The sequence below is a fragment of the Solanum stenotomum genome, chromosome 4 (genome assembly GCF_019186545.1).
Source record: "Solanum stenotomum isolate F172 chromosome 4, ASM1918654v1, whole genome shotgun sequence".
Taxonomy (NCBI): Eukaryota; Viridiplantae; Streptophyta; class Magnoliopsida; order Solanales; family Solanaceae; genus Solanum; species Solanum stenotomum.
The window spans coordinates 3,930,205-3,953,475 of record NC_064285.1 but is presented as its reverse complement, the minus strand read 5'-3'; the positions used below and the strand labels follow the sequence as shown (position 1 = coordinate 3,953,475).

The 23,271-nt window shown below is 33.0% G+C and overlaps 4 protein-coding genes across 4 annotated transcripts; 2 read left to right on the top strand and 2 right to left on the bottom strand.

Moving 5' to 3' along the window:
* Nucleotides 1–7,072: 7,072 nt before the first annotated feature.
* Nucleotides 7,073–10,424, top strand: LOC125862746 (uncharacterized). Its single transcript, XM_049542883.1, has 5 exons — nucleotides 7,073–7,339; nucleotides 7,843–7,957; nucleotides 8,116–8,745; nucleotides 9,106–9,289; nucleotides 10,047–10,424. Exons 1-5 carry the CDS (start codon nucleotides 7,263–7,265, stop codon nucleotides 10,067–10,069), a joined length of 1,029 nt encoding a protein of 342 aa, XP_049398840.1. The 5' UTR covers nucleotides 7,073–7,262; the 3' UTR covers nucleotides 10,070–10,424.
* A 1,530-nt stretch (nucleotides 10,425–11,954) lies between these two features.
* Nucleotides 11,955–17,103, top strand: LOC125862965 (uncharacterized). Its single transcript, XM_049543096.1, has 4 exons — nucleotides 11,955–12,100; nucleotides 12,835–12,929; nucleotides 13,868–14,142; nucleotides 15,940–17,103. Exons 1-4 carry the CDS (start codon nucleotides 12,071–12,073, stop codon nucleotides 16,749–16,751), a joined length of 1,212 nt encoding a protein of 403 aa, XP_049399053.1. The 5' UTR covers nucleotides 11,955–12,070; the 3' UTR covers nucleotides 16,752–17,103.
* A 297-nt stretch (nucleotides 17,104–17,400) lies between these two features.
* LOC125863098 (cytochrome P450 81Q32-like) lies at nucleotides 17,401–19,347 on the bottom strand. The gene has a single exon (XM_049543241.1). The coding sequence runs from the start codon at nucleotides 19,280–19,282 to the stop codon at nucleotides 17,756–17,758; it is 1,527 nt and encodes a 508-aa protein (XP_049399198.1). The 5' UTR covers nucleotides 19,283–19,347; the 3' UTR covers nucleotides 17,401–17,755.
* A 2,880-nt stretch (nucleotides 19,348–22,227) lies between these two features.
* On the bottom strand, nucleotides 22,228–22,818 carry LOC125862842 (E3 ubiquitin-protein ligase APD4-like). Its single transcript, XM_049542966.1, has 3 exons — nucleotides 22,732–22,818; nucleotides 22,590–22,659; nucleotides 22,228–22,502 (listed from the first exon to the last, which is right to left on the bottom strand). Exons 1-3 carry the CDS (start codon nucleotides 22,816–22,818, stop codon nucleotides 22,228–22,230), a joined length of 432 nt encoding a protein of 143 aa, XP_049398923.1.
* Between the last annotated feature and the right edge of the window lie 453 nt (nucleotides 22,819–23,271).

Here is a 23,271-nt window from a genome sequence, read left to right as displayed (position 1 = left end):
CCCCTTTCCTGCTCGGCATGTTTATTAACATAGAATGTCGTACAAGACCATGGTGATTTGGAATGCCTTATAAGGCCTTTTTGTAATAAAGAGCTAATTTCTTTTTTTGCATAACTCTAAATATTCAGAGGTCATTTGACAAGGTCTTGCCTTTGTAGGAATGTTATCCTCGTCAAAATCATCTTCATACGGAAGACTTACAACATGCTTTTTCCTATTCCAAAAAGCATTGGGATGATCTCCACAAATATCAAGAGAGAATTGATTGGCCAAGATTTTTATTTTATCTTGTAATTTAGGATTTTGTAAGATATTTTCAATTTCAATACTATTGATTTCTTGTTTTATAAAATTGACTTGGTTATTTTTCGAGACCAATAATTTAGCAGTTAAATCATTTATCAATCTAGTAAATGGTTTAGTTACAAACTCTAAAATAAATGGTTTGTTATTCCAGGTTCCAATAATTTTATCATTATCCCAATGAGTGAGTGGAAAAATATCTTTTATAAAAGGTACACCCAAAATAATTTGGTTAGTGATATTTTTTACTAAAACAAAAATTTGAGGGACACAACTTTTCCCTTTACATATAAAAGCTTTGGGTAATTTAAATTCAATATTCATTTTGCTGCCATTAGCAGAACGAAGGCTATGAGTTGTTTTATGAAAATATCTTAAAGGTATAAGGCCTTCATGAATACAATTTAAATCAGCTGCACTGTCAATAAGTGCAATAAATACTTTTTTATAATTATAATCTATTAAAAGAGTTATTTTAGTATAAAACTTTTGAGAAGTAAAAGCTTTAAGACTATATAAAAAGTCTGTCTTATTATTTTTTAAAGAAAGATTTTTTATAAAATCAAGATTATCATTTTCCCCTTCAAGAGAAGAAGATGATTCAGAAGCATTTTCTAAATCTAGACGGGTTTGTAAAGCATCCATTCGAACTTCTATAACAACATTCTTTTCTTTAAGACGTATAATGTCTTCTTTGAGATTATTAATCTCTTCTTTTAAATCACTGATTGTGGTGGGAGAACTTATCATTTTTCTCTTTTCTAATAAGAGATTTTTAACCTCTGTCATAGTATATGAACCTTCTTTAGTAGGAATTTCTTTAGCAATATAATTCTTTTCAAAATTATGATCTTTCTCTTTTGAATCACTTATTTTATCAATGATTTGAGCCCTGATTTCAGGATCTTTGATATTTTGTAAGAGTTCTATTATTTTGTCATTATCAATGACATTCAAACTCATTTCTTTAAATTGATCATAGATCTTATAAAGGTCGTCTTCATCCTCCTTTTCACATGCCATTCCTTGCTGGCAAGGTGAGCATTCATCTTCAGAAGTTAAATACTCTTCTTGTTGAAGAGCTTTAAGATCTTCACTTGTTGAAGATTCTCCTTCACTGCTATATTCTGATCCTGTTCCTGAGTTAGAATTGAGTATAATCTTGTAAAGAGAATCCTTTATATTATCTTCTATGTTAAGACTTTTAATCTTTTCCTTGACTCTGCAATCTTTGGCATAATGACCAAACCTTCCACATTTGTGACAAGTATCTGATTTATTATAATACCTTTTCTTTCTTCGAGAAGAGTCTTCTTTACCTTCTTCAGCTCTTCTTAGCTTCTTTTCGATCCTCTTCTTTTTCCATTTTTCATAATCCTTTTTTGAAGATTTCTTCTTCTTAGGTTGAGTGTCCTCCTTATCTCTTGATTTATTTTTAGAAATATCAAATGCGAATTGTTCGCAAAATTCTCCTAATTGCTTCTATTCATTTAAGCGATGTCTCTTAATCTGTTGATTCAACTTGATTTCATTACATAAGGATAAACCTTCCTGTACGCAGGCACTTATAAGTTTTCCATAAGTATAGTCATCATAATTAATACTATGATTGTCTCCTCTTATGGCCTTCCTGACTCTTTCTGCAAATAAGGTCGATAATCCATCTATAAATTTGGATTTCCAATGAGTGCTATTACACTATGGTAATTCCATAACTCTACAAAGGAAAACATCTTTATAGTACCTGAAGGATGTAAGAGTCTTACACCTCGAGTTTTGGAGAAGAGTTCTAATGGTCTCACTATTATCTGACCATCTTCCTGAGAAATGTTCAATAATATTTAAAACCAGTGTATAAACTGCATTTTGAGAGACTTGTTCTCGTTCTTGTTTTACTGCCATTAAGACCCTATCTCTTTGTTCCTGGTTGAGATAATTATCCCACCATCCTTTCAATTGGCCAGTGAAACCTGCTGTTATCATGTCAGCAATAGTCTTATCGCTATTTTTATTGGTTTTATAGATAGTACTGTACATTAGCATTCTATGAACAGTTGTATAAATTTGTCTATCAGTATAACCATCTATGTTCCATTCATAGATTTCCTTTCCATTATAACTATTAGTTATAATATGTTCATGTTCTTCAAGTAAAACATCTTGGGGAGTGGGTCTAGGATAATAAAACATCCTTTGGTAAGGTTTCCTAGCATATCTTTCTGATATCTTATTAATACTATCATAAAATTCCTTTTTATTGCTAGGTTCTCCTTCCTCAAAGCTTTCAATATTTAAAGGCTGAACTCCACCACCTTTAAACTTTTTTTCTTAGAAATATTCAAGATCTGAATAATCTTTAATCCTGAAGTCTTCAATCTCAGGAGGTGGTTGTAAACTGCTATGAGCAATTTTCTCTTTTCCTTTTAACTTAGTAGGTAAAAGGGAAATGATCTTATCAACTTTGTCATGTAGAGAGACAATATGATCACCCAAAATACTCATATAAATATTAGCATAATTATTCTGCTTAATCATGACATTAATATGTTGAGTAGTCACTAAAGCAGTGTCATTTTCAAATAATTTTGAAAAAGCATTAAAGTTAACAATCTTATCATTTTTATTAATCTGAAAAGATTGTTGTGGAGGAAAGACTGCTTTAGTAATTTCTCCATTACTAAGAGTAAAATCTCTTTTAAGCATAGTAATATAATTTTGAACATGTTTGCACATAAACCATGGAACAAAAGCTATTAAATGATTTATTCCTGAATTTATAAGATCTTTATAAAATTCTTCTTGAAAATCATGTTGTCCAACTTTATTAAAGTTGTTAAAAAACCATTTTCTAAAGAGTTTCCATTTTTTCCTTTGAAAATCTTTAGCAATACGAGCCCTTGCCGGAGATCCCGGACTAAAATCAATAATGTTGTCAGTCATGTAGAAACGAGTTAACCTGTTATTCCATCTGGAAAATTCATTTCAGATTCAATTATATCTAAATCAGAACTAGCTCTCCGAATTGGTTCGGCTATATTGTCTTTATCAATTTTTATATTGTCACATCTATATGATTCTCTAATTTGAGAAGTAGATGCACGAGAAGGAACTTGAACAATATAATCGATAGGAGAGATATAAGAAGAGTTAGATCTAGTCATTCTAGAAGACATACTACGATTCTCAATAAACATATTAGTCGGTTCATGAAATTTGATTTTAACAGTCCCATCATTTTACTGTTCAATTTCAGAAACCTCAATATTAATATTATTTTGAGGTTGCGTAGCATTCTCAATAACCCACTCTTGTGGAAAATCAATTTCTTCCCACTTAATAGGTCTTCTAGTAACTACCTTAGATTTATCAAAGTTAGTTTCTATTAAAATAGTTTCATTTTTAAAATCAATTATTTTACACATAGGATTTAAAGTATGCAATAATTTATAATAAATTCTATAACATACACACACAACTTCAGTGCCAGGCATATAATCATAACCATGAAGTTTGACATTTAAAATAAGGGAACTTAATGAGTTCTCATCCTGTAGGGAAATTTGTAAATTGGGATAAACATTAAAATAAACTGGTCCATATGCTAGACTAGTTTGAATTGTCCCTATTAGAGACTTCTTCCAATTATGATTTCTACCATCACGTAAGGCTGCTATGAAGCTTTTTGGTAACCCTCTTAAAGTAATGGGTTTAAAAGCAACTTGTACTAAACCAATATGCATGAATCTATAAATATCCCTATAAGGGGCTATATCATTATCAGATAATAATCTAAAAGTCTGGTTGTCACTATCAATAGTGATAGTTTCTTCTGTGGTTTTAACCACCTGTTTGAGACCTAATTTTTCAAAGGTACCCATTTGATATATAATTCTAGGTGAAATTTTTGGAATAGTCCACTTATTAAGTAGATCAAGATGTTGAGGTATATCATATTCTTCTTTTCTACTGTTTTTAACAGTAGACCTTCTCTTTAAGATATTCATAGTAAAAACTGTGTTGAACTATACCACCTATAGTTATTATAAGTCCATGGCTCTGATACTAATCCATATATAGGGAGTGGTAGGGGTGTACATATGAAAATGGAATTATCGAACTAAATGGGAATTTAACGGTATTGAAGATTGATTACAGAAAAAATTAAGTTTGATATAGAAAATCAAACTTTGAAAGTTTGATATTTTGATATAATATTTTTAATTTTGAGTTATTGAAAGTCAATGTTAGCTCCTAATAAATTTACTATATATATATATATATATATATATATATATGAGCGATTTGAATGTCTTGATTGATTTATGAAGTTAAATTCATAATATTGAGAATGAAGATTTAATTTTTATATGTGATTATCCGTAAAAACTAACATATCAAATGTCAAAAAATATTTTCCTTCAATAATCAATACGTATCATATTAAAATTTAATTTATTCGCTATTGAAAAATAAATTATCAATAATATTTAAAAATTTATGGTCAAATACTAGTTAACGTGGAGTAATGGAGTATGAATTTGGTAGGGGTCTAGTTTGATGTTCAATCTATTTTGGTGGGGTCAAGACTGATGTTCAATTGGCTATTCTGCACTATCTAGGATTTGGAAAAGGAGAATTACCTCTAGGATATTTTCTCGTCTCATGCTAGTTAATTTTTTTTTTACACGTATATTAAGAAATTATAAATAAAATTATAAGAGAATAGTTTTATCAATTCACTCCTTCAGAACTTTTTTGAATTTTTGAAACTTTACAAATAAGTGTAGACACTTTGAAAATGAATTAATTACAAAGGTAATATGAGAAAAAATCAATTAATGTTTTTTTAATTTAGTAAGGTGATCAACTAATACGGAATAATTATTTTTAGTATAATGACCAACTAATACGAACAGAAGGAGTATTTAGAGGTTCCTTTGAGCTTTAAAAGAATATTGTCTATTATTCCCTCTGTCCCTAATTACTTGTCCACTTTTCTTTTTATAGTTGTCTCTAATTATTTGTCCATTTTGACAAATCAAGAAAGGACAATTTTTTTTTTTACCTATTATACCCTCAATTAAATGACTAATTATTTTGAAAAATATAGAACTTTTCATCTACTTCATAATTAATAGGGGTAAAATGGTAAATTCACTATATGATTAATTATTTTCTTAATTCAAAAGTGGACAAATAATTAAAAACAGAAAAAATATTTAATTAATGTCAACCTTTAATTGATAAGATGATTGGAAGGGTTACTAGCTGGACATCAAAGTTATTATCTTATGCAGGGGGGCTCCAACTCATAAAACTATTGTCCAATTCAAACATTTTGGTCCCAAATTCAGAAGAAGTTGACTTAAATCTCGATCAACTTTTTAAAATTTACTATAGATATACGAAATTTATGATTAACGATAAAAAAATATTTATCACTCTATCATAAACGTTATCGATAAAAACACATAATCTACTATGTCTACAAGCTAGAGCACAAGACATCTTATGAAGGGCTAACTTTATAAGACATTATCATGTTATGAATTGAACTAATCAACAAAAAGACAAAGCACCTAACAGTCAATTTTAGAGAAGAAAGAAAAAAATGATTAATTCATTGTCAATTGATTTTCACTATAGGTAACAACTATGAAGTGCCAAAAAATGTCAGCATCAACTTGTTTAATGCTTATGTTACTCCAAACATCAAACACCTTTCACAGCTATCAAACATGAATGGTAATGGAATATATAATCGAGATTTCTCCACCTTTAATCAGAAGATCTCGAATTTAAATCTCTAAAAAGAAAATCATGTTAAAAACACGGTCTTCAGAAATAAATCTTACAATACACAAATTCAAATTTAGTCGATCTTCAATACATATATCGGACCGCAAGAAAACACCATTCACAAATTCTTCCAACAGTAATCAGAGATCTTGAGTTCGAGGGGAAAAAATTACGATATTGAAAGTGTTAACTGTTGACCCTCAAGATAAATAAATCCTCCAATACACGAATTCAGACTTAATCAAACTCGATATAAATATCGAATATCGAGTGAAACACGTATACATATCAAAGTCAACTTTACTCGGACACATTATTTTTATGCACGCTCATTTTGACCGCACGCGTAATTACTTAGGTAGAGGTCGTATTTGACGTTTGTCTTCGGCTAGCTAAAATCCATTGAAAACGTGTAAATTTTCTCCACAAATTAAATTATTAAGAAATAAATTTTATTTATCTTAGATTTACAATTCATATTTATGAAACTAAAAATAAACACGTGAAAATATTCATTAGAGGAGAAAAAGTTAAACTTAATTTATAATCCTTATCTACTCCAATATTATTTATATTGAATTTTCGTGTTATATTATGATGTTTGTTTAGATATAAATTTAAATATTTATTTAATTATAATAATACAAAATATTTGGAAAGTCTTCGTCTAAAAGACAAGAATAACTATTCCCACTCCTCAATAATTTGGAATAAATTATTATTATGATTTCAAATTTCAGATGAAATAAAAAAAATATTGAGTAATATTTTTATATATGTAAATTTTGTGTGACGAATACAATTATTCCTTACGTATACTGTTATATATATAAATAAAATAATATATAAACTTATTAAAATAATCTATATGCTCTATTAGTCAGAACACCACCTTATTATTTTTTTTATAAAAATTTTATAATAAACTTTTTAATGTATTTAAATACATCATGCGTTTGACGCAAACCGCTAACCATACCCACCTTACCAAATTGATAAAAAAAAAAAAAGATTCTTCTACTTTAAATTTGATCCAAGCAAATCCAAATTGGTTCATTATTTTTGTTGATAAAATTATAAATTGTTGATTGAATCAATTTTGGGTTTTCCCAATTTGTTTGGGAATTTTTTTGTAAAATTCGATTTGGTGGTTGAAGGATATGGGTTCATATTTTGATCGATGGGAGAAAGATCCGTTCTTCTCTGCTGCAGAAGAGGTTCAGGAATCTGCCGACAGGTAATTTTACAATTTTTTTGGTATTTTTTGTAATTTTTCTGATTTTTTTGCTAATTTGTGTTGTTAGGGTTTTAAAATCAATAGTTTGTTTTGTAAGCTCAAATTATTTACTGGTATTGGGATGAAATGAGCTGTAGTAGAGTGGAATGGATATAGATGATAGGTAATTGGTTAATTTTAAAAAAATAAATTTGGGAGGTTTTGGATTAGTTTTGTTGTGAGTTAAATATTTTTTTTTTGTTGATGATGGTGGTGTTCGGGCGGGATTTGGTGCACCTCGACTTATTCCACGTGATACTATGTAATTGTGTCAATCAAGGCTAGGACAGATGAGAAGAATTAGCTAGTGTTTTTGTTTGGGGGATCGAACCTGAGACCTCGTGGATAAGGATTTTGTGTGAATTTCTTTATGATAGTGGTGCAAAGTTTGAAGCTTTTGTTGGTTTTAGTTTGTGGGGTTTTGCTCTTTTTGTTGAAATGTTTGTTTAATTTGATTTTTCAAGGATGGAATCGACTTATAGAACATGGATTCATGCGTTGAAGGACACTTCTGGACGTTGGAATTCCGATGAGCTATGCAGAGACCTAAGGACTACCCTTGGCACTGCTAAATGGCAGGTACAACTCCCTCCCGAATACAACTCCCCCTGCCCCATAGAAGGAAAATAACAGATAAAGAGAAAGGACAGAAAAAAATGATTAATGGACAGGTGTACTCGCATATAGGGTGTTATTGTTGGATGTAATAAAAGTTGAATTTCTTAATGTTAATGCAGTTGGAGGAATTTGATCGGGCAGTTAGTTCGAGCTACAATAATACTTCAACTGATGATGCTAAAGAAAGGCATGGTGAATTTGTTATTGCCATGGATAATCAGATTAAGAAAGTAGAGAAGAGTCTAAATGAATCAGCTTTTTCACAAGGCAATCAATGGGTCCGCTTGGATGAGAGGGAACTCGATGAACTAGCCGTGTTTCTCTCAGGACCGTCGACCTCTTCTTCATTTTCGGATAAATCCTCTGTAAAAGTTGACGAAGTTGAGCAGAAACCAGCTTTGTGGGAAGAGGATTGTAAGCAACGAATGCCAGAGTATTCAAAAAGTTCGTCTAACTTAGTGGACGGGAGTCAAGTTGACACCAAGGATGAGATGTATTCAGGGCACCGGAAGACAGCAAGTGCTTGCGGTGATATTGGTGCTTGGAAAATTGCAGTTGCTGATGACATTTGCGGCAAACAACCTGCACCACCCCCCCGCAAGATACCCAGTATTCAAGGCCTGTTGAATTGTGTGGAATCTGCCACAAAGTTGAAGTGGTCAAAGAATGGTTATAGGAAGCTGAGGTTCAACTCTGATGATCATCAAGAAGCTGTTTGTACATTGCCGCAGTCTCTGCCATTGACTAGGGTGTGTTTTTGTTCTGAAGTATCTGACATTGATAACTCCTCAGTCCAATTTTGTGTGACACACTTGGACTCTTTTTTCAAGATTTTTCAATTTTGTTGATATTACATTAATTAAGTCAAGTTTGGAAACAAAACTTGAACAATTAAAAACTAGATATGACACCATAATGAATATAGTCAAACTATATAATATAACATTTCTAAAGAATCATGATCAAAATCATATAGTTTTACCTTTTGTGGTTGAATAAATTGGAAGAAAGGGATTTGATTATCAATTGTCCAAAAAAAATACTTGTATATTTTCTTCATCAATTTATAGATGTCCTTAATTCTTGTTGAATTTGATTTTCTGATGTAGGGCATTAACACATGTTGTGAGAGGAGTAAAAGTTGCCTTGATTGTTGTGATGAAAGTTATCAGAAGCAACTCAATGGTTGGTATGGAGCAGTACAACGACAGCTGCAAAGGTCTCAGTATTATGTGAAATACAATCGACCTGTTCAAATGGCTTCTTCTGTGGTTCTTCTAATTTTCTTTATTGGTGAGTGCTAACTCAAACTTGTTTATCCATAATAACCTTCGTTTGTCTTTCATTTGTAAAAAAATCTTATTTTTTCCTTCACCTTTCATAATTTTGAAAGAAAATTATAAAAGCTTATACCTTACTAACGTAAGCAATAATAGCTTGGCATAGTTCATTCTGTTGATTCTATATATAGTTTCACTGCTGTTGAGGTTTTCTCTTCCGTGAGACATATAATACAGTTGGTCGGCCACAGAAAAGTGTCATTCCCTTCAAATAACATATTGAAATGGATAACTGTTTGCAACAAAATTCTGGGCAGGTGATAACATAAGCTCTCTTGTGTTCTCTCATTGTTTCTTTATCTTTTTCTTGTTGACATAGAAGCTTGAGTGAAACCTTCCAGTAGATTTGATGTTTCCGTTCATTTCTTATGACCCCATTTCTTATACTGTTGAAATGGATCAGATGTGTTTCTGCCCTTCCCTGAGCCAGCGCATAACCGGAGCTTAGTGCACTGGGCTACCTTTTTTAGTGACTTACCATGTTCGTGATCTATGTTAAAGATTAACAATTAGCTAGTTCTTCATCCTCTATTTCCAATACTACTTGTCTATGATTCTGATTTCTGACCGAAGATTGTATTTCATCTTGCCTTTCACTACAAATGGGATTTTTTTTGCAAGAGATAAAACATTTCATTGTAGCATCAAGAATTTTACTTTCTTTAATTGGAACCGGCAAATTAATTTTTTTTTCCCTTCTTGCTCTGCAGTTTTATTGGGGTTCCATATGTGAGTGATGAGCCTATATTCCTGCAAACGAAGAAAGCTTGCAGGGTTCGAAAGATCAACAAACAACTGCCTATCAACTGTACCGTATACAGGCAGGTGATTTTGTTGGAGTTAGATGAAGTGAAAGCAGGAACTGATTGCACTAGAATTGTTGCAGTAATACCTTAACCTATATCCTGCCAATTTAAGTGCCACTAGTAGTGGCTAATTACTGTTGTACTATAAGATGAATCTTAAGGATTGCAGGTAAAATGTTGTTCCAAAACCTGCATCCACAGAAATGAACCATTTTTCAGGTCTATTTGACCCGCGACATCATGTATAGTGTGCTTTTATTCATTATCTGGATATTGGTCTAAGCTCCCGCGTCTTCTTCCATGTTCAGGCTTCTCTCCCCCATTCTACTGTCAATTGCAGTAACGGTTATGTATAACACGATTAGGTACTTATTTCTGTGTCCCTGGAATTCGATCCATTTAACGTTGGTGCAAGGCGCAAATCCTAGGCCTTCTGGTCCTGTCTTTACACTTATACAAGCAAGGAAATGTTCATTTTTTTATGTTCTTGCAATTACCATTATAAAATCTTCTCCATTTGGTGTTTTTTTTTTCACTTTTCTATAGTTTAAGACTTTATTACACCCTAAAATGCTTCAAGCAATTCTAATCAAATTTCATCAGTTGTGACTAACAACATTGAAAGACAGCAAGATTGCAATATTTGAATTAAAAGTCGTGTTTATTTTACTACTTCAACGGCAAATTAAGACTAATAAAGCACAATTAAATCTTAAATTTTAAAAAATAATGATTGATATGAGTATTTAGTATTATACCTATACTAATTGATATTTAGCATAAAGTCTCGGAATTTTTTTTTGGGGGTGTAAGCAAACAATGCTAAGTTTTTTTTTTTTTTTGATACGTTAAAAGTGACGAGTAAAAATAAAAATCTATTTTTGAAATAGTAGACAAATAAAAGTGAATGGAGGGATTATATGATTTCAACAATTTTAGCATTTAAATAAAATTGTCTGAAAAAACAAAAAACAAATTTAGCATTTACAAATTCTCTTTTCTTAAAAAGGTGTTCTTATGGTTAACGGAAAAGGGTAAAAAATACCCTTAAACTACTCGAAATAGCTCATATTTATTCTTAAACTATATTTTGGCTCAAAATTACCCTTTCCGTTAAACTATTGGGTCAAAAGTACCCTTCTTATTAACGGGAGTTGTTAAATGTCATGTGGATGCCACATTGCCTGCCAATACTAATTACTCTTTTTTCCACTGCCACATAGACTAAATCCCTAAATCCTAATTACCAGAAAGATTATCAAATAAACAAATAATTTTTCCCTAAATCTAACATATCAGAATAATATAAACAAATCGCAAACCCTAACTATCACGCTTTGAAATTGTAAGCATAATCAAATAAGTAAAAAGATTTACTAACCTACAATCACGAATATCCACTTTGAAATCCAGCCACGAAGAAAATTGTGAAACCCTAGCCACGAAATGAGGGAAAAGGGGTGAAATCGTTTCTGAAAAATAATGAAATAAAGGGGAAAAAAAGAGTAATTAGGATTTAGTGATTTAGTTTATGTGGCAGTGGAAAAAAGAGTAATTAGTATTGGCATGCAGTGTGGCATCCACATGGCATTCATGTGGCATATAACAACTTTTGTTAATAAGAAGAGTACTTTTCACCCAATAGTTTAATGGGAAGGATAGTTTGAGCCGAAATATAGTTTAAGGATAAATATGAGCTATTTTAGATAGTTTAAGTGTATTTTTGACCCTTTTTCGTATGGTTAATCAAATCACTATTTTAGAGTTTTTGGATAAATATATTATTAAGAATTCAATAATCCAAATTGACCCCTCTTATTTCAATATATTACACAAACCTCCCTACATTTCTTCCATCAGATCAAATACAGCGCCGCAAATTTCAGTTCAAAGGGTTGCAGGTCAGCAAGCAGCTCCCCAGTTCTTTCATGGCTTCCCTTTTTCAGAAATTTCAAGAGGTATACTGTGTTTCTCACATTGCTCAACTGAAACTTCTTTCCTAAATTTGATGTACTGTTCAAAGGTGTAATCTTGAAACTTGGATATGTAATTTTAATGGGCTCAATAGGTTCTTATAATAAAAATTCCATTTTTATTCATATGGGGTTGTGGGGTTCTTCCTTACTCAAAAAAAATAAAACACAACTTTATTGTTGGAGAGTCAAAAAGTTTTATCTTTTATTACTTTTAACTATAGAAATTGTGAATTTATGATGTATAATACTCCCTTTGTTTCAATTTGTTTGTGTGATTTTGAATCTTGATATGAAGATTAAGAAAGTAAAAGAATGAGTTTTGAATCTTGTGGTGTAAACTTTTGAATTTGTGATATATAATACTCTCTCTGTTTTAGTTTATTTATCTGGTTTTTGACTTACATAGAGTTTAAGAAAGTAAATAATTAGACTTTTGAATCTTGTGGTGTTAAACTAAAGATATTTAAATGTACCAAAATATGGTTTAATTTTGTGGTCTTAAACATGCGCGTGCAAAGTTGCCAAAAAATGGAAGAGATTTTTTTTTAAATGGACTAAAAAGGAAAGTAAGACAGAGAAATTGAAACGAAGGGAGTAATACTTTTTTATGGTATTTGTGATTAAAAAATATGGTATGTACTTGTTGTATTGTGTTGAATATTGATGTATTTAATCTCCTGAAGTTGAAGTATTTTGCTTTCTGAAATGATTTTTAGGCAGTTAAAGTTCTTGCTAAAAGTCCCACATTTGCTAAAGATCCAAGGAGTCTTCAGTTTGAAGCTGATGTAAACCGCCTCTTTCTTTACACTAGGTAAGGATCATTTTCAACACTTAAAGGAAAAGTAATGTTGTTGTCTATGATGCTGGTGTTTCCTGTAAATAGATTGGTGAGACAACTACAACTTAATTGCGTTTTATATATAAATAAGTCAATCAACTCTGGGTTTTATCTTTGCTCTTTGAAATTTACTCCAAGAACATAGCTTTATCATTGATGCTTGTGCCAAGAATTGGCAGAGCCAAGTTGTTTGGCTACATCATTTGTACTTTTCCTCGTTAAGCCACTTTTAGAATGAAAAGATTGTCAGTTTGATTCAGCTTTCTGTATGAGTAATTTGATCAACCAGGATGGGCTCCTTCATGTGAATACAATTCTACAGGCTATTGAGTTTTTCATTTAATATATAAATATGCAACCTTATAAGACTTTTTTTAACAAGTGAAAGATAAAGGGCAGGGGTTACATAAATAGGTTTCCATTGTATTGTAAATAGATAAAGTTATGAAAGGAAAGAGGTTTTGTAAGGATATTCTACATTTTTATATTTTGTTTGATGATGGAAGTTATATTGTTTTGAGTTGTTTGAGTTGAGTAAGGTCTTTTCTCCGTGCTGACAAACATGTACAGGACTAGTTGAAGTACTGATGAATGTTTTGCTTCTTTCAATTCTTTCAAGAGCTAGGATTTTACTTGAGTCATCACCCAACAATCCTTATTCCACATTTTCATTTTTGTTTCTTCTTAAGAGAACTGTTGCTTTAAGTCTTTAACACTAGTTGCAATATATACCAATCCAGAGGGGGAAGGGGTTGCAATAAATTATAGTCCTCTATGGATCTTGCCTGCAACTAATTTCTTTTCTGATGAATTGCTTTTATGAAACTTATGATGGTGAAATTGTATGTCCTATATGCTTTAAGTTTCACAAGTTACAGTTTTAACTTTGCATGATTAATTTCACCTTGCAGTTACAATCGTTTGGGGAAGGATGCCGTTGAAACTGATGCAGAGGAGATCATTGACATGGCTGGCAAGGCCTCCCTAGCTGATCAACAGAAGCAGGTCCAAGAAAATGTGCATTCCCAGATTACAAGCTTTTGCAAATATATGGATCACATATTACAACCTGATCTTACGGTCAAGGACAAGCCGGGAACACCATCTTCTGAAAATAATTCTTCTCCTCGTCGCAGTGGGCTCAGTTTTGCTATTGGTAGGACTGCTCCATCAAAGGACCACGGCGGTAAGATCTTAAGCTGAATTTCCATAGCACCTTTTAAGTTTGTTGCTTTTCTCAAATTTGTTAGAACGGGTGCCCAACTTTAGCATACACGTAGGTGATCCCTTGCTATCCTGCTTTTGCTATGTTATGTCAGATTAGGAAGACAAATTTCAACTCCTAGCCATAAAAAACAAAAAACGAACTCAATGTAATCTAATTAGACTAGTTCGTGGAATGTAATGCCTGAAATTAGATGTGTAAATTCATTGTGATCATTTGCAAATTGATTAGGTGGATGGAATTTAATCCTCAGCTCAAGCCTCTTAGCTTACTAGATTCACCAAACAGAGCTGTGTGTATGTCAATTGCTAAAATTTAAAGGAATTTTCCCTTTTTACCTCGGTTAAGCTTCTGATTTATATGACTCGGGTCTTTTAAAGGCCTGTTCCATGATTTGGTTCTCCTAGTTTATTGCTGTATGAGACAGCTACAACCTTAGCATTGTGAGTATACTCCTGATTTTTCTTTGCTAGGGATTCTTGATTCAAGCCTTTGATCATCCTTGTACAATTAAACCTCTCTATCACAACCATCCTCTATAACTACATTTCGAGTTTTCTTAGGAACGATTGTTCATGTTATATTTTTTCTCTATAGCATTGTCCGACCTATAACAACAGAAGCTATCATTATACCGATACACTCTTTGTAAAATTACTTCAAAAATAACAATCCTTACTCAAATGTTGATTGACTTTGCTTTTCACTTATGATGCTATATCTAAGTGATGGAAGGGAACCCTTAATGAAAGTTTAGATGAAATTTATTTTCCTTGGTAAGCGACCTGGTGATCTTGACTTGCTTATTAAATTTATTCTCTGTTCTTGCTGTAATTAGACCATGACTCCTCTAAACAAAAAGTTTCATTAGCTTATTAATAGTTTTTTTAAAATAATAAATTACTTATAGTTGAATGCAATATATGTTTGAAGAAAGTTGAGTATAATTGTTATTTGCTCTGGTGATGGATTCTTAAATCTTGTCCTTTATCCTATCCAAAATTTTAGAGAGTAAAAGAATCTTTAGTTATTAACAATTTCCTCATAAAGGACCGTAGATTATTTATCAAGAAAAAAAGTAGAATCCCTAGATTAATACAAGTCCTTTCAGAATAACAACAATAGTAGTAGCTAGTGACAGTAACACCATATTATCCTGGTAACTTGCTTATGTTTATTTGTTAATAGATACATCTTGTACTAAATATTTAATTTCTTTTCACTTTTCAATTCTTTTCCTTTTTGACTCTGGTAGTCTAACAAGCATTATACTCATCACATGTGATTACTATAAAATTCAAATATAACAAGTAGAGTAATTGATTTTGCTTTCATAACCATTTTGGATTTGATCATACTTCCATTTTTGTTGTTATTGTTTGGTTGTTAAGTATTGGGCTTACGGTAAGTAGAAATAAAACAAATAATGCTAATGATGCTTTCTTTAGGACTTTCTGGAATTAGTAACTTAATTTTGTATCTAAACATTTTGGTCATTCATAAAAGTCCATATCTTGGAAATGTGGATCCATAGGTATTTGTTGGACAGTTCTCATAAGTTGTGTACAATAAACTCTTGAAAAGTGGGATATGACATAAGATCATAGTTCCTATATCTTTTTGGTGTTCTCACATGTATTATATTCAAGCTTTCCAGTTGTCTCGGACAAAAGTTTTTCTTTTTCTCTGCAAGTGTGGATTAGTTGAATTAGCTGCATTGCGCCCTGGATTTTGATTACTGTTCTGCTTTCAGCACAGCTATACCTGAAAGCAAGCCATTGAAGCGCATAGAGGTTTCACAGAGTTTAAAGGATCTTATGGGCTATACTCTCGAGGTCAAACCTTCTCAAATTCCACATGAGGATGCTGGGCAAGGTTTATTCATACATGGTGAAGCTGATGTTGGTACTGTGTTAGCAGTCTATCCTGGTGTAATCTACTCTCCTGCATACTACCGCTATATTCCTGGATATCCAAGAGTTGACGCCCAAAATTCGTATTTGATCACACGGTATGATGGAACTGTGATAAATGCACAGCCCTGGGGTGCTGGTGGTGAATCTCGTGAAATATGGGATGGGTCGTCTCTTCCTGAGCCTAAGCACATCATGCAAGCTGATGGAAAGGGTTCTGAGCGAATATGGAAAATGCTCAGTAAGCCATTGGATGGAACACGTTTAGGAGGCAACCATGAAGTGCTGGAAAGGAGAAACCCTCTGGCCTTTGCTCACTTTGCCAACCACCCAGCAAAAGACATGGTACCAAATGTAATGGTATGCCCTTATGACTTTCCTCTCCCAGAGAAGCACATGAGAGTCTATATACCAAATATTTCATTTGGAAATGGTGAAGAAGCAAACATGAGGAGGTTTGGCACCTTTTGGTTCAAATCTTGGAAGTCCGGCAAGAATGGATTAGATGTCCCTGTTCTAAAGACACTCGTTCTTGTGGCAACTCGAGCAATTAGTAATGAAGAAATTCTCCTGAACTACAGATTGAGCAACTCAAAGCAAAGACCACCATGGTACACTCCAGTGGATGAGGAAGAAGATCGAAGGAGGTGGAGCTAAGATGATAATCAATGGTGCATGTTGAAGTGTACTAACCATGAAAACAAGTGCATTTCTGTATACGACGCCAGGAGAACAGTGAGAACATTTATTTTGGTGACTATAATCTGGTTCACTTTTGGTTTTACATCTTTTTGAATAGTTTGCTTGTAGCAATTATGGCTAGTGGCCAAGTTAACCTGTTAAGAACATGATTTGCTGAGCTGGACAACAGAGCTACTATGCTTTGAACTAACCGCGAATTATTCTTACATGAGTTACATAATAAGCGGAAAAGGAATCCATCCTTGTTATAGAAAATATTAAATGTTATTCTGATTGCTTATGAAATATGAGAGCCTTCATTTTCTCATTTGATTCTTGGATGATTACTCCAGCTTCCTGTGTTTTATGTATGTTTCTTTATAAATGATAGTACTTCACTAATCTACTTTACACCCCACAGATTTGTAAGCAATGTTGATTTAATGCAGTCATCAAAGTTTTGATGTACACTGAGACGTTTGTTTTGTCTTTTAATGTATTCTTCCCCTCCTTCTATGATTGATAAAACATTGAGCTGGTATGCATATAGAAAAACATACATGATTACTCATAACCACCATAGTAATGAACTCTTGTTTGATGAATGCCGATGCATGCTCATACATGACGATCCATTTCAATGCATAAATTGATTGATATTTGTATTCAAGTATTGCACAAACAAAAGCAGAAGGTGTAACATAACTTAGGTGTTACTATTTATTAGCAACTAGAAGTTTGGGATTGAGACGTAGTAGTTGTTGTATTAGGAAGTAAAGAAGAGATATGCTAGAACAGGAAGCTTGCCCTCTCCAATAATTACACTGATCATGCCCTGCAAGCTGTGAACAATTAGCAGGCTACTTGAGATTAGATGTTGCTTTGCCTATGTTTATGTAGTAAGTCTCATAGACAAATGTAACGTCGTTTTTCTGCATTTTTTAGTTGTGTCTGAAAGAGAGTGCAGGGGAGAATTGTGATTACAAATGAGCAAGAAGGTTGTCAATATTTTGGCGTGGCCTACATTTTGCTAGCAATGGTATAGCCTTCGGCATAGTGAGTCCAGGTCCTTCAGTCATGTCTATCAGCTCTTTACTTACTCTCTCCCATTCAAAGCACTGAATAAGTGATCCTAATGCCAAGCCAGCAACATGCATTGCCAAATTCTCACCTGGACAACCTCTCCTGCCATATCCAAATGGCATTAGTCTGAACCCATCTCGTTGCCCTTTGATATCGATAAACCTTTCAGGCCTGAACTCATTTGGCCTGTCCCACAACTTAGCATCATTTTGTATCGCCCACAAATTCACTAGCAACATTGTCCCACGGGGTACACGAAAACCTCCAACAACACACTCATCAGAGGACTCGTGTGGCACAAGTAATGGACCAGCTGGGCACATTCGGAGAGTTTCATTTATGATTCCATGGAGATAAGGGAGTTGAGCAAGGTCTGATTCATCAAGTAATCTTGATGACTCTCCAAGGTGAGTGTCTATTTCGTTTTGAGCTTTCTTTAGTGCCTCAGGATTGTTCAGAAGAAATGATAATGCCCATTCCATTGTGCTAGCTGTAGTATCAGTCCCTGCTGTTAACATGACTATTCCCATGCCCTTTATCACTTCATCTGTGTAATAATCAGGCTCTGAATCTTGGAGGGATAAGAGAACATCAATCATGGTATTGTTCTTTTGCTCCAAAGAAGATCCCTTTCGACGGTTCTTGTGCTCTTCAATCAATTCTTGCATGAATTTATCCCTCTTCTCCTGCAGTAACTTCACCTTATCCTCAAGTTTGTTTACTCCTATCCATTTAAGATGTGGCACAAAATCTCCTATATTTGTTGCACCACTCACTTGGAAAGTTTCTATAACAATCTCTTTAAACCTCCTTGATTCCTTCAATTTCCCAGCAGAATCACCATAGTATCTTTTCCCAGCAATCATCATCATCAACATATTCAGTGTCATCTCAAAGAAAGCCGCCTTCATATCCACCACGTTTGTGTTAGTATCTCCACCACTGGTTTCCCCCCTTAGAAGTCGTTGCAGCAGAGCACGAACCTCATCTCTACGGATATCAGCAAACATTTGAACTCTGTGAGTGGACAAGATTTCATGAGTAGCAATCCTTCTTAGGTTGCGCCAATGTTGGCCATAGGATGCCCAAACAAGGCTGGTATAGTTGTAACCAAGATGTTTTCCAGCAAGCAGCCTCACACGATTGGCAAAAACGTCATTTTTGGTGAAACATTCCTCTGCAAGAGAAGGGGAGGAGACAACCAGGACAGGACGCGATCCAAATCGAAGGTAAAGCAAAGGTCCATGTTTTTCTGAGATGTTGGCTAATGTTTTATGAAGTGGTTTTTTCTTGAGTAGATATAGATGGCCTATAATGGGCAAAGAGATAAAGGGACTTGGTGGGAGATTTTGGAATTTTCTAAGGAAATGGTTCTTTAGCAAGTATAGGAAAGTGAAGATGAGTATGTAATATGAAATTTCCATGGTTGATGCAAAAACAAGCAAAGAAGACTTCTTGACAACTTTGCTCACTTGATCATTATTTATACTATTGTTGTCTAGGTATCATTTGTGAATGGCTAGGTGCCAACTGCCAAGCATGCTTGTATTGTCAAACTAGGGTGAATAGCATGGCCCCACCAACATAGGTAGTGGTGCGGTGGTAGAACTGCTTCATTCTTAATCAGAAGTTTCGAGTTCAACCTCTAGATATGGAAAATTTTTTGTTGGGAGTGTCACCCCTAGAATGTGCATCCGAATTTAGTTGGAGCTTCGACACCAGACATCGGAAATAAAAAATAGAATAAAGAATAGTGTGGTCCAATATTATGAAAATTCAAACTATTAATAAATATCTTTATCAAAATAACAAATCTTAGTACAAATATGCCTAGTCTATTTTTGTTTCAAATACAGTAAAACTTCTCCTAATTAATATAGGTGGAACCATGGAATATTATTATTTTGTAGAGGTATTATTTAATCGGTAAATTAATATTTATTAATTTACAGAGTGTTTCGACTTCGAGTTTTTTTCCAGAGATGAAATCTCAAAGAATTTGAAAGAATCCACTTGTGAAAACATCATTCGTGAACTTGATATCACGATTAATGATCTTGGATACCGCAATAAAATAGATGTTAATAACCTATTGAATGGTGAAAATGATAAATGTTTAGAGGTCTAGAATTTAGAACAAATTGTGGATATCAATGGAAAACGATGTTGATGATAAAGTTGAAGATAATACAATACATTTGGAACCAGGTACGCTTAAGGAAATGCTTGCATCTAGAACTCTTCACAATTTTATGATGCAATTAGAAAAGACAACACTGAAACTTTTGGATGCAATAAGAAAAGTTAGAGATGAACTTTGACTAGATTTAAATTTTAACGAAAAACAGTACATAATATAATCATATTTCACTAAATTTTCTTAGATATATTTGTACTTTTAAGGAATTATTAATTTATAATATTAATGGAATCATATATTTATATAGGAGTCTTCTGAAAATATATTACTCCTATCTTATTAATCTTATCGAAATGAGTGATTTTTTCCATTGACCCAAGTCAGGACCGGAGGAAATTATTATCTTAAAGAGATTATTAATTAATCGAGTATTAAGTTAGTAAGGTTTTACTGTACGCAATGCATAGTCTATTAATGTTTTAATTATATTTTAAACTCTCAATTATCTAGGAGTAAAGTAGAGTATGGCATCATTATTAATAGATTAAAGGTCTATTAAAATTGAACACATGTTTACGTGTGAAATTGAACACATGTTTACGTGTGAAATTGAATTTTTAATGAAGAGGAAAGAATGGACATTTTTTGGAACTGTTGATAAGGTTCAAATAACAATGCCAAAAAAAAAAAGAGACAATTTTTTAAAACAAGTTGATCTTGCAAAATGTTTTAAGATCATATAGGACCCTCCAAAAACTGACATGTTGAAATCATATCTTTAATTTAATATATAGAAAAACAATAATAATGTACGACACTATTTTGTGTCCACGTATTTGAAATTGACATGTTAAAATCATATCTTTTAACATAAAGAAAAACTAACAATAAAGTAGGATAATATTTTGCGTTCACATATTTGATTTTTTGAATAAAGAGCTCGATTATTAATTAAGCCATAAGTGAATTCATGGACTTTGTTGGATTATTTTTCCTGACGAAGCGTATGAACCATGAATTGTTCTGAAATTTCTAAAGGTTTATGTGCTTATTACACATCTTCGCAATTATATTAAAATGTCCTAAGAAAAAAAGAATTCAGACAAGACGATTTTCTCAATAGAGCTTAACTCCGTCAAATTTATACGAATAGTGAATAAGTATATATCTTCTTAGGACTATTTGGATGTACAATTCAATTTCGATAGTAATATTTCATTTGAGTTGCACAAGGTCAAGGCTTCCAATTTAAGGAATGATACACTTTCTAACTTTATGAATTGGGCTTCTGCACACTGGGCACAACCTATTATCAACATCCATGATCCTGCAGGAAACTACTCTCATGAGAAACTTCATAACCTTTATTAAAAAAATTGTGAAAAGTAATTGAGAGGCCTAATCATCGGTGACCCCTTAAAGTTGACACTAAGTTTGACTTAAACACCTTATTAGGGTTCCGTTCACTCATTGGTGGCTCCTTAAATAATTTTTTGGCCTGAAAAAAAGCCCTTCACGCGCTGACTTTGAGTGTATGACACTCACCATGTCATGTCAGCAAAAAGTGTCAAAATGACATAACGAGACCCTACATAAGGGGTTTAAAATGAACATCGTCCAACTGAGGTGTCTAAGTGAAACTTCATGCCAACTTTAGGGGGCCACCGATAGGTTAGGCCTAATTGAGACAAAAAATGCTCCTGGTTGAGCCCGGATCCTCTAAAAATACTCTATTTTGGAGGATCCAACTAAGTTGTTCGGACCCTTCACTTTCAGTGATGCACCCGTATCGTCACGACGTAGGTGTGGTTGTGAGATCCGCACCTGATTGGGTCAATCAATTTTGGGTACTTTGACCAAATTCGAGGGAGAAATTTTGAACAGATTCAATGATTTTTGTAATCAAAACAAAAACAAATGTGAAACTGAAGAAATAATATACATTGTATATATAAAAAGAAATCAAGTTTTCCACGTACATCTTATAAGTTTAAGTTATATAACTCTATTTTTTAATATTTGAAATATTTTTAGCACCCGTATCCATACACGGATCCGTATCCCTAAATCATAAAATTTGGAACATAGAGGATCCAACCTCTAGATCTGCCACGTGTATCGGACACTCGCACCCGAGTTCAAGCAACTTAGGGATCCAACACAAGTGTGACATCATTTTTGGAGAATCCGAGCAACATAGATTGATACTATGTGAAAGAAAAACATAATTTACCTTTGGGCACATACTTGGCAAGTTGCACAATGACCACAAGGAACAAAGAAACAGTTTCTTGAATTGTCATAGCAGATAACACATATTCTTCCATCATATAAATCCTCTGAAGAACTTGATCTATCACAATTTGCCTCTTCTTCATATGTTCCATAAATTGATTTTACTTCCTGATGTTGAGAAATTGGATCGCTCTCGGTTACTTCATAACTTTCATCATGACAAGCTCCCAAAGATTTCAGTATAAAGCAAGTGATTATAACTGCTACTCCTGTTGCAACATTAGTTAAAGCCAACATTTTTACTACTAATACAATTCTTGATCTATTATGTAACTTTCAATTGCTTGAGAGATTACCTAAAACTCCAAGAAAAGTGACGAAACGAGCAATGAAAGATATCTCAACGTACGTTCCAGACAGGTCTTGCTGCAGCAGTTGACACATTGATTCATTATGTCTGACATTCTTGATGTTTATAAAGAAAAGGTTTGGACTTACAGTATCAGGTGTTGCCAGAACGACGTATTGAGGAGACAGGTATGACAAATTGAGACACATGCTCTTTGCTTTCGTTATATCATACATTGTTGATGAAATGTACACATTCATGAGAAGTATGACACCTTTGGGGCTTGATCAATTTATGATGCCAATGTTGTACCTGTCATTTTCTTCAATTCTGTATGCTGCTTCGATACCTTTAACCGATGTGGAATTAGTTGAAGATTGTAAGGAATTCTATTACAATCAACTAGAAACAAAAGAAAACAAGAAGAGTGTTAACTCTAGCCAAGAGTTTGTAAGTTGCACGCCTTATTTTCTTGTTTGTTACTCCGTCTATTTCAATTCATATGACACTCTTTCCTTATTAGGACGTTCCAAAAATATTCAACCATTCTACTTATGTACAACTTTCAAATACTGAAATTCATTCATCTTACTAACTCTGATTTGATATTTGCTCTCTTTACAACCACTACTCTAATGAAGTATTCTCCTCCGTCAATCTAAGTCTATTATATAAGTCGTATTAACATC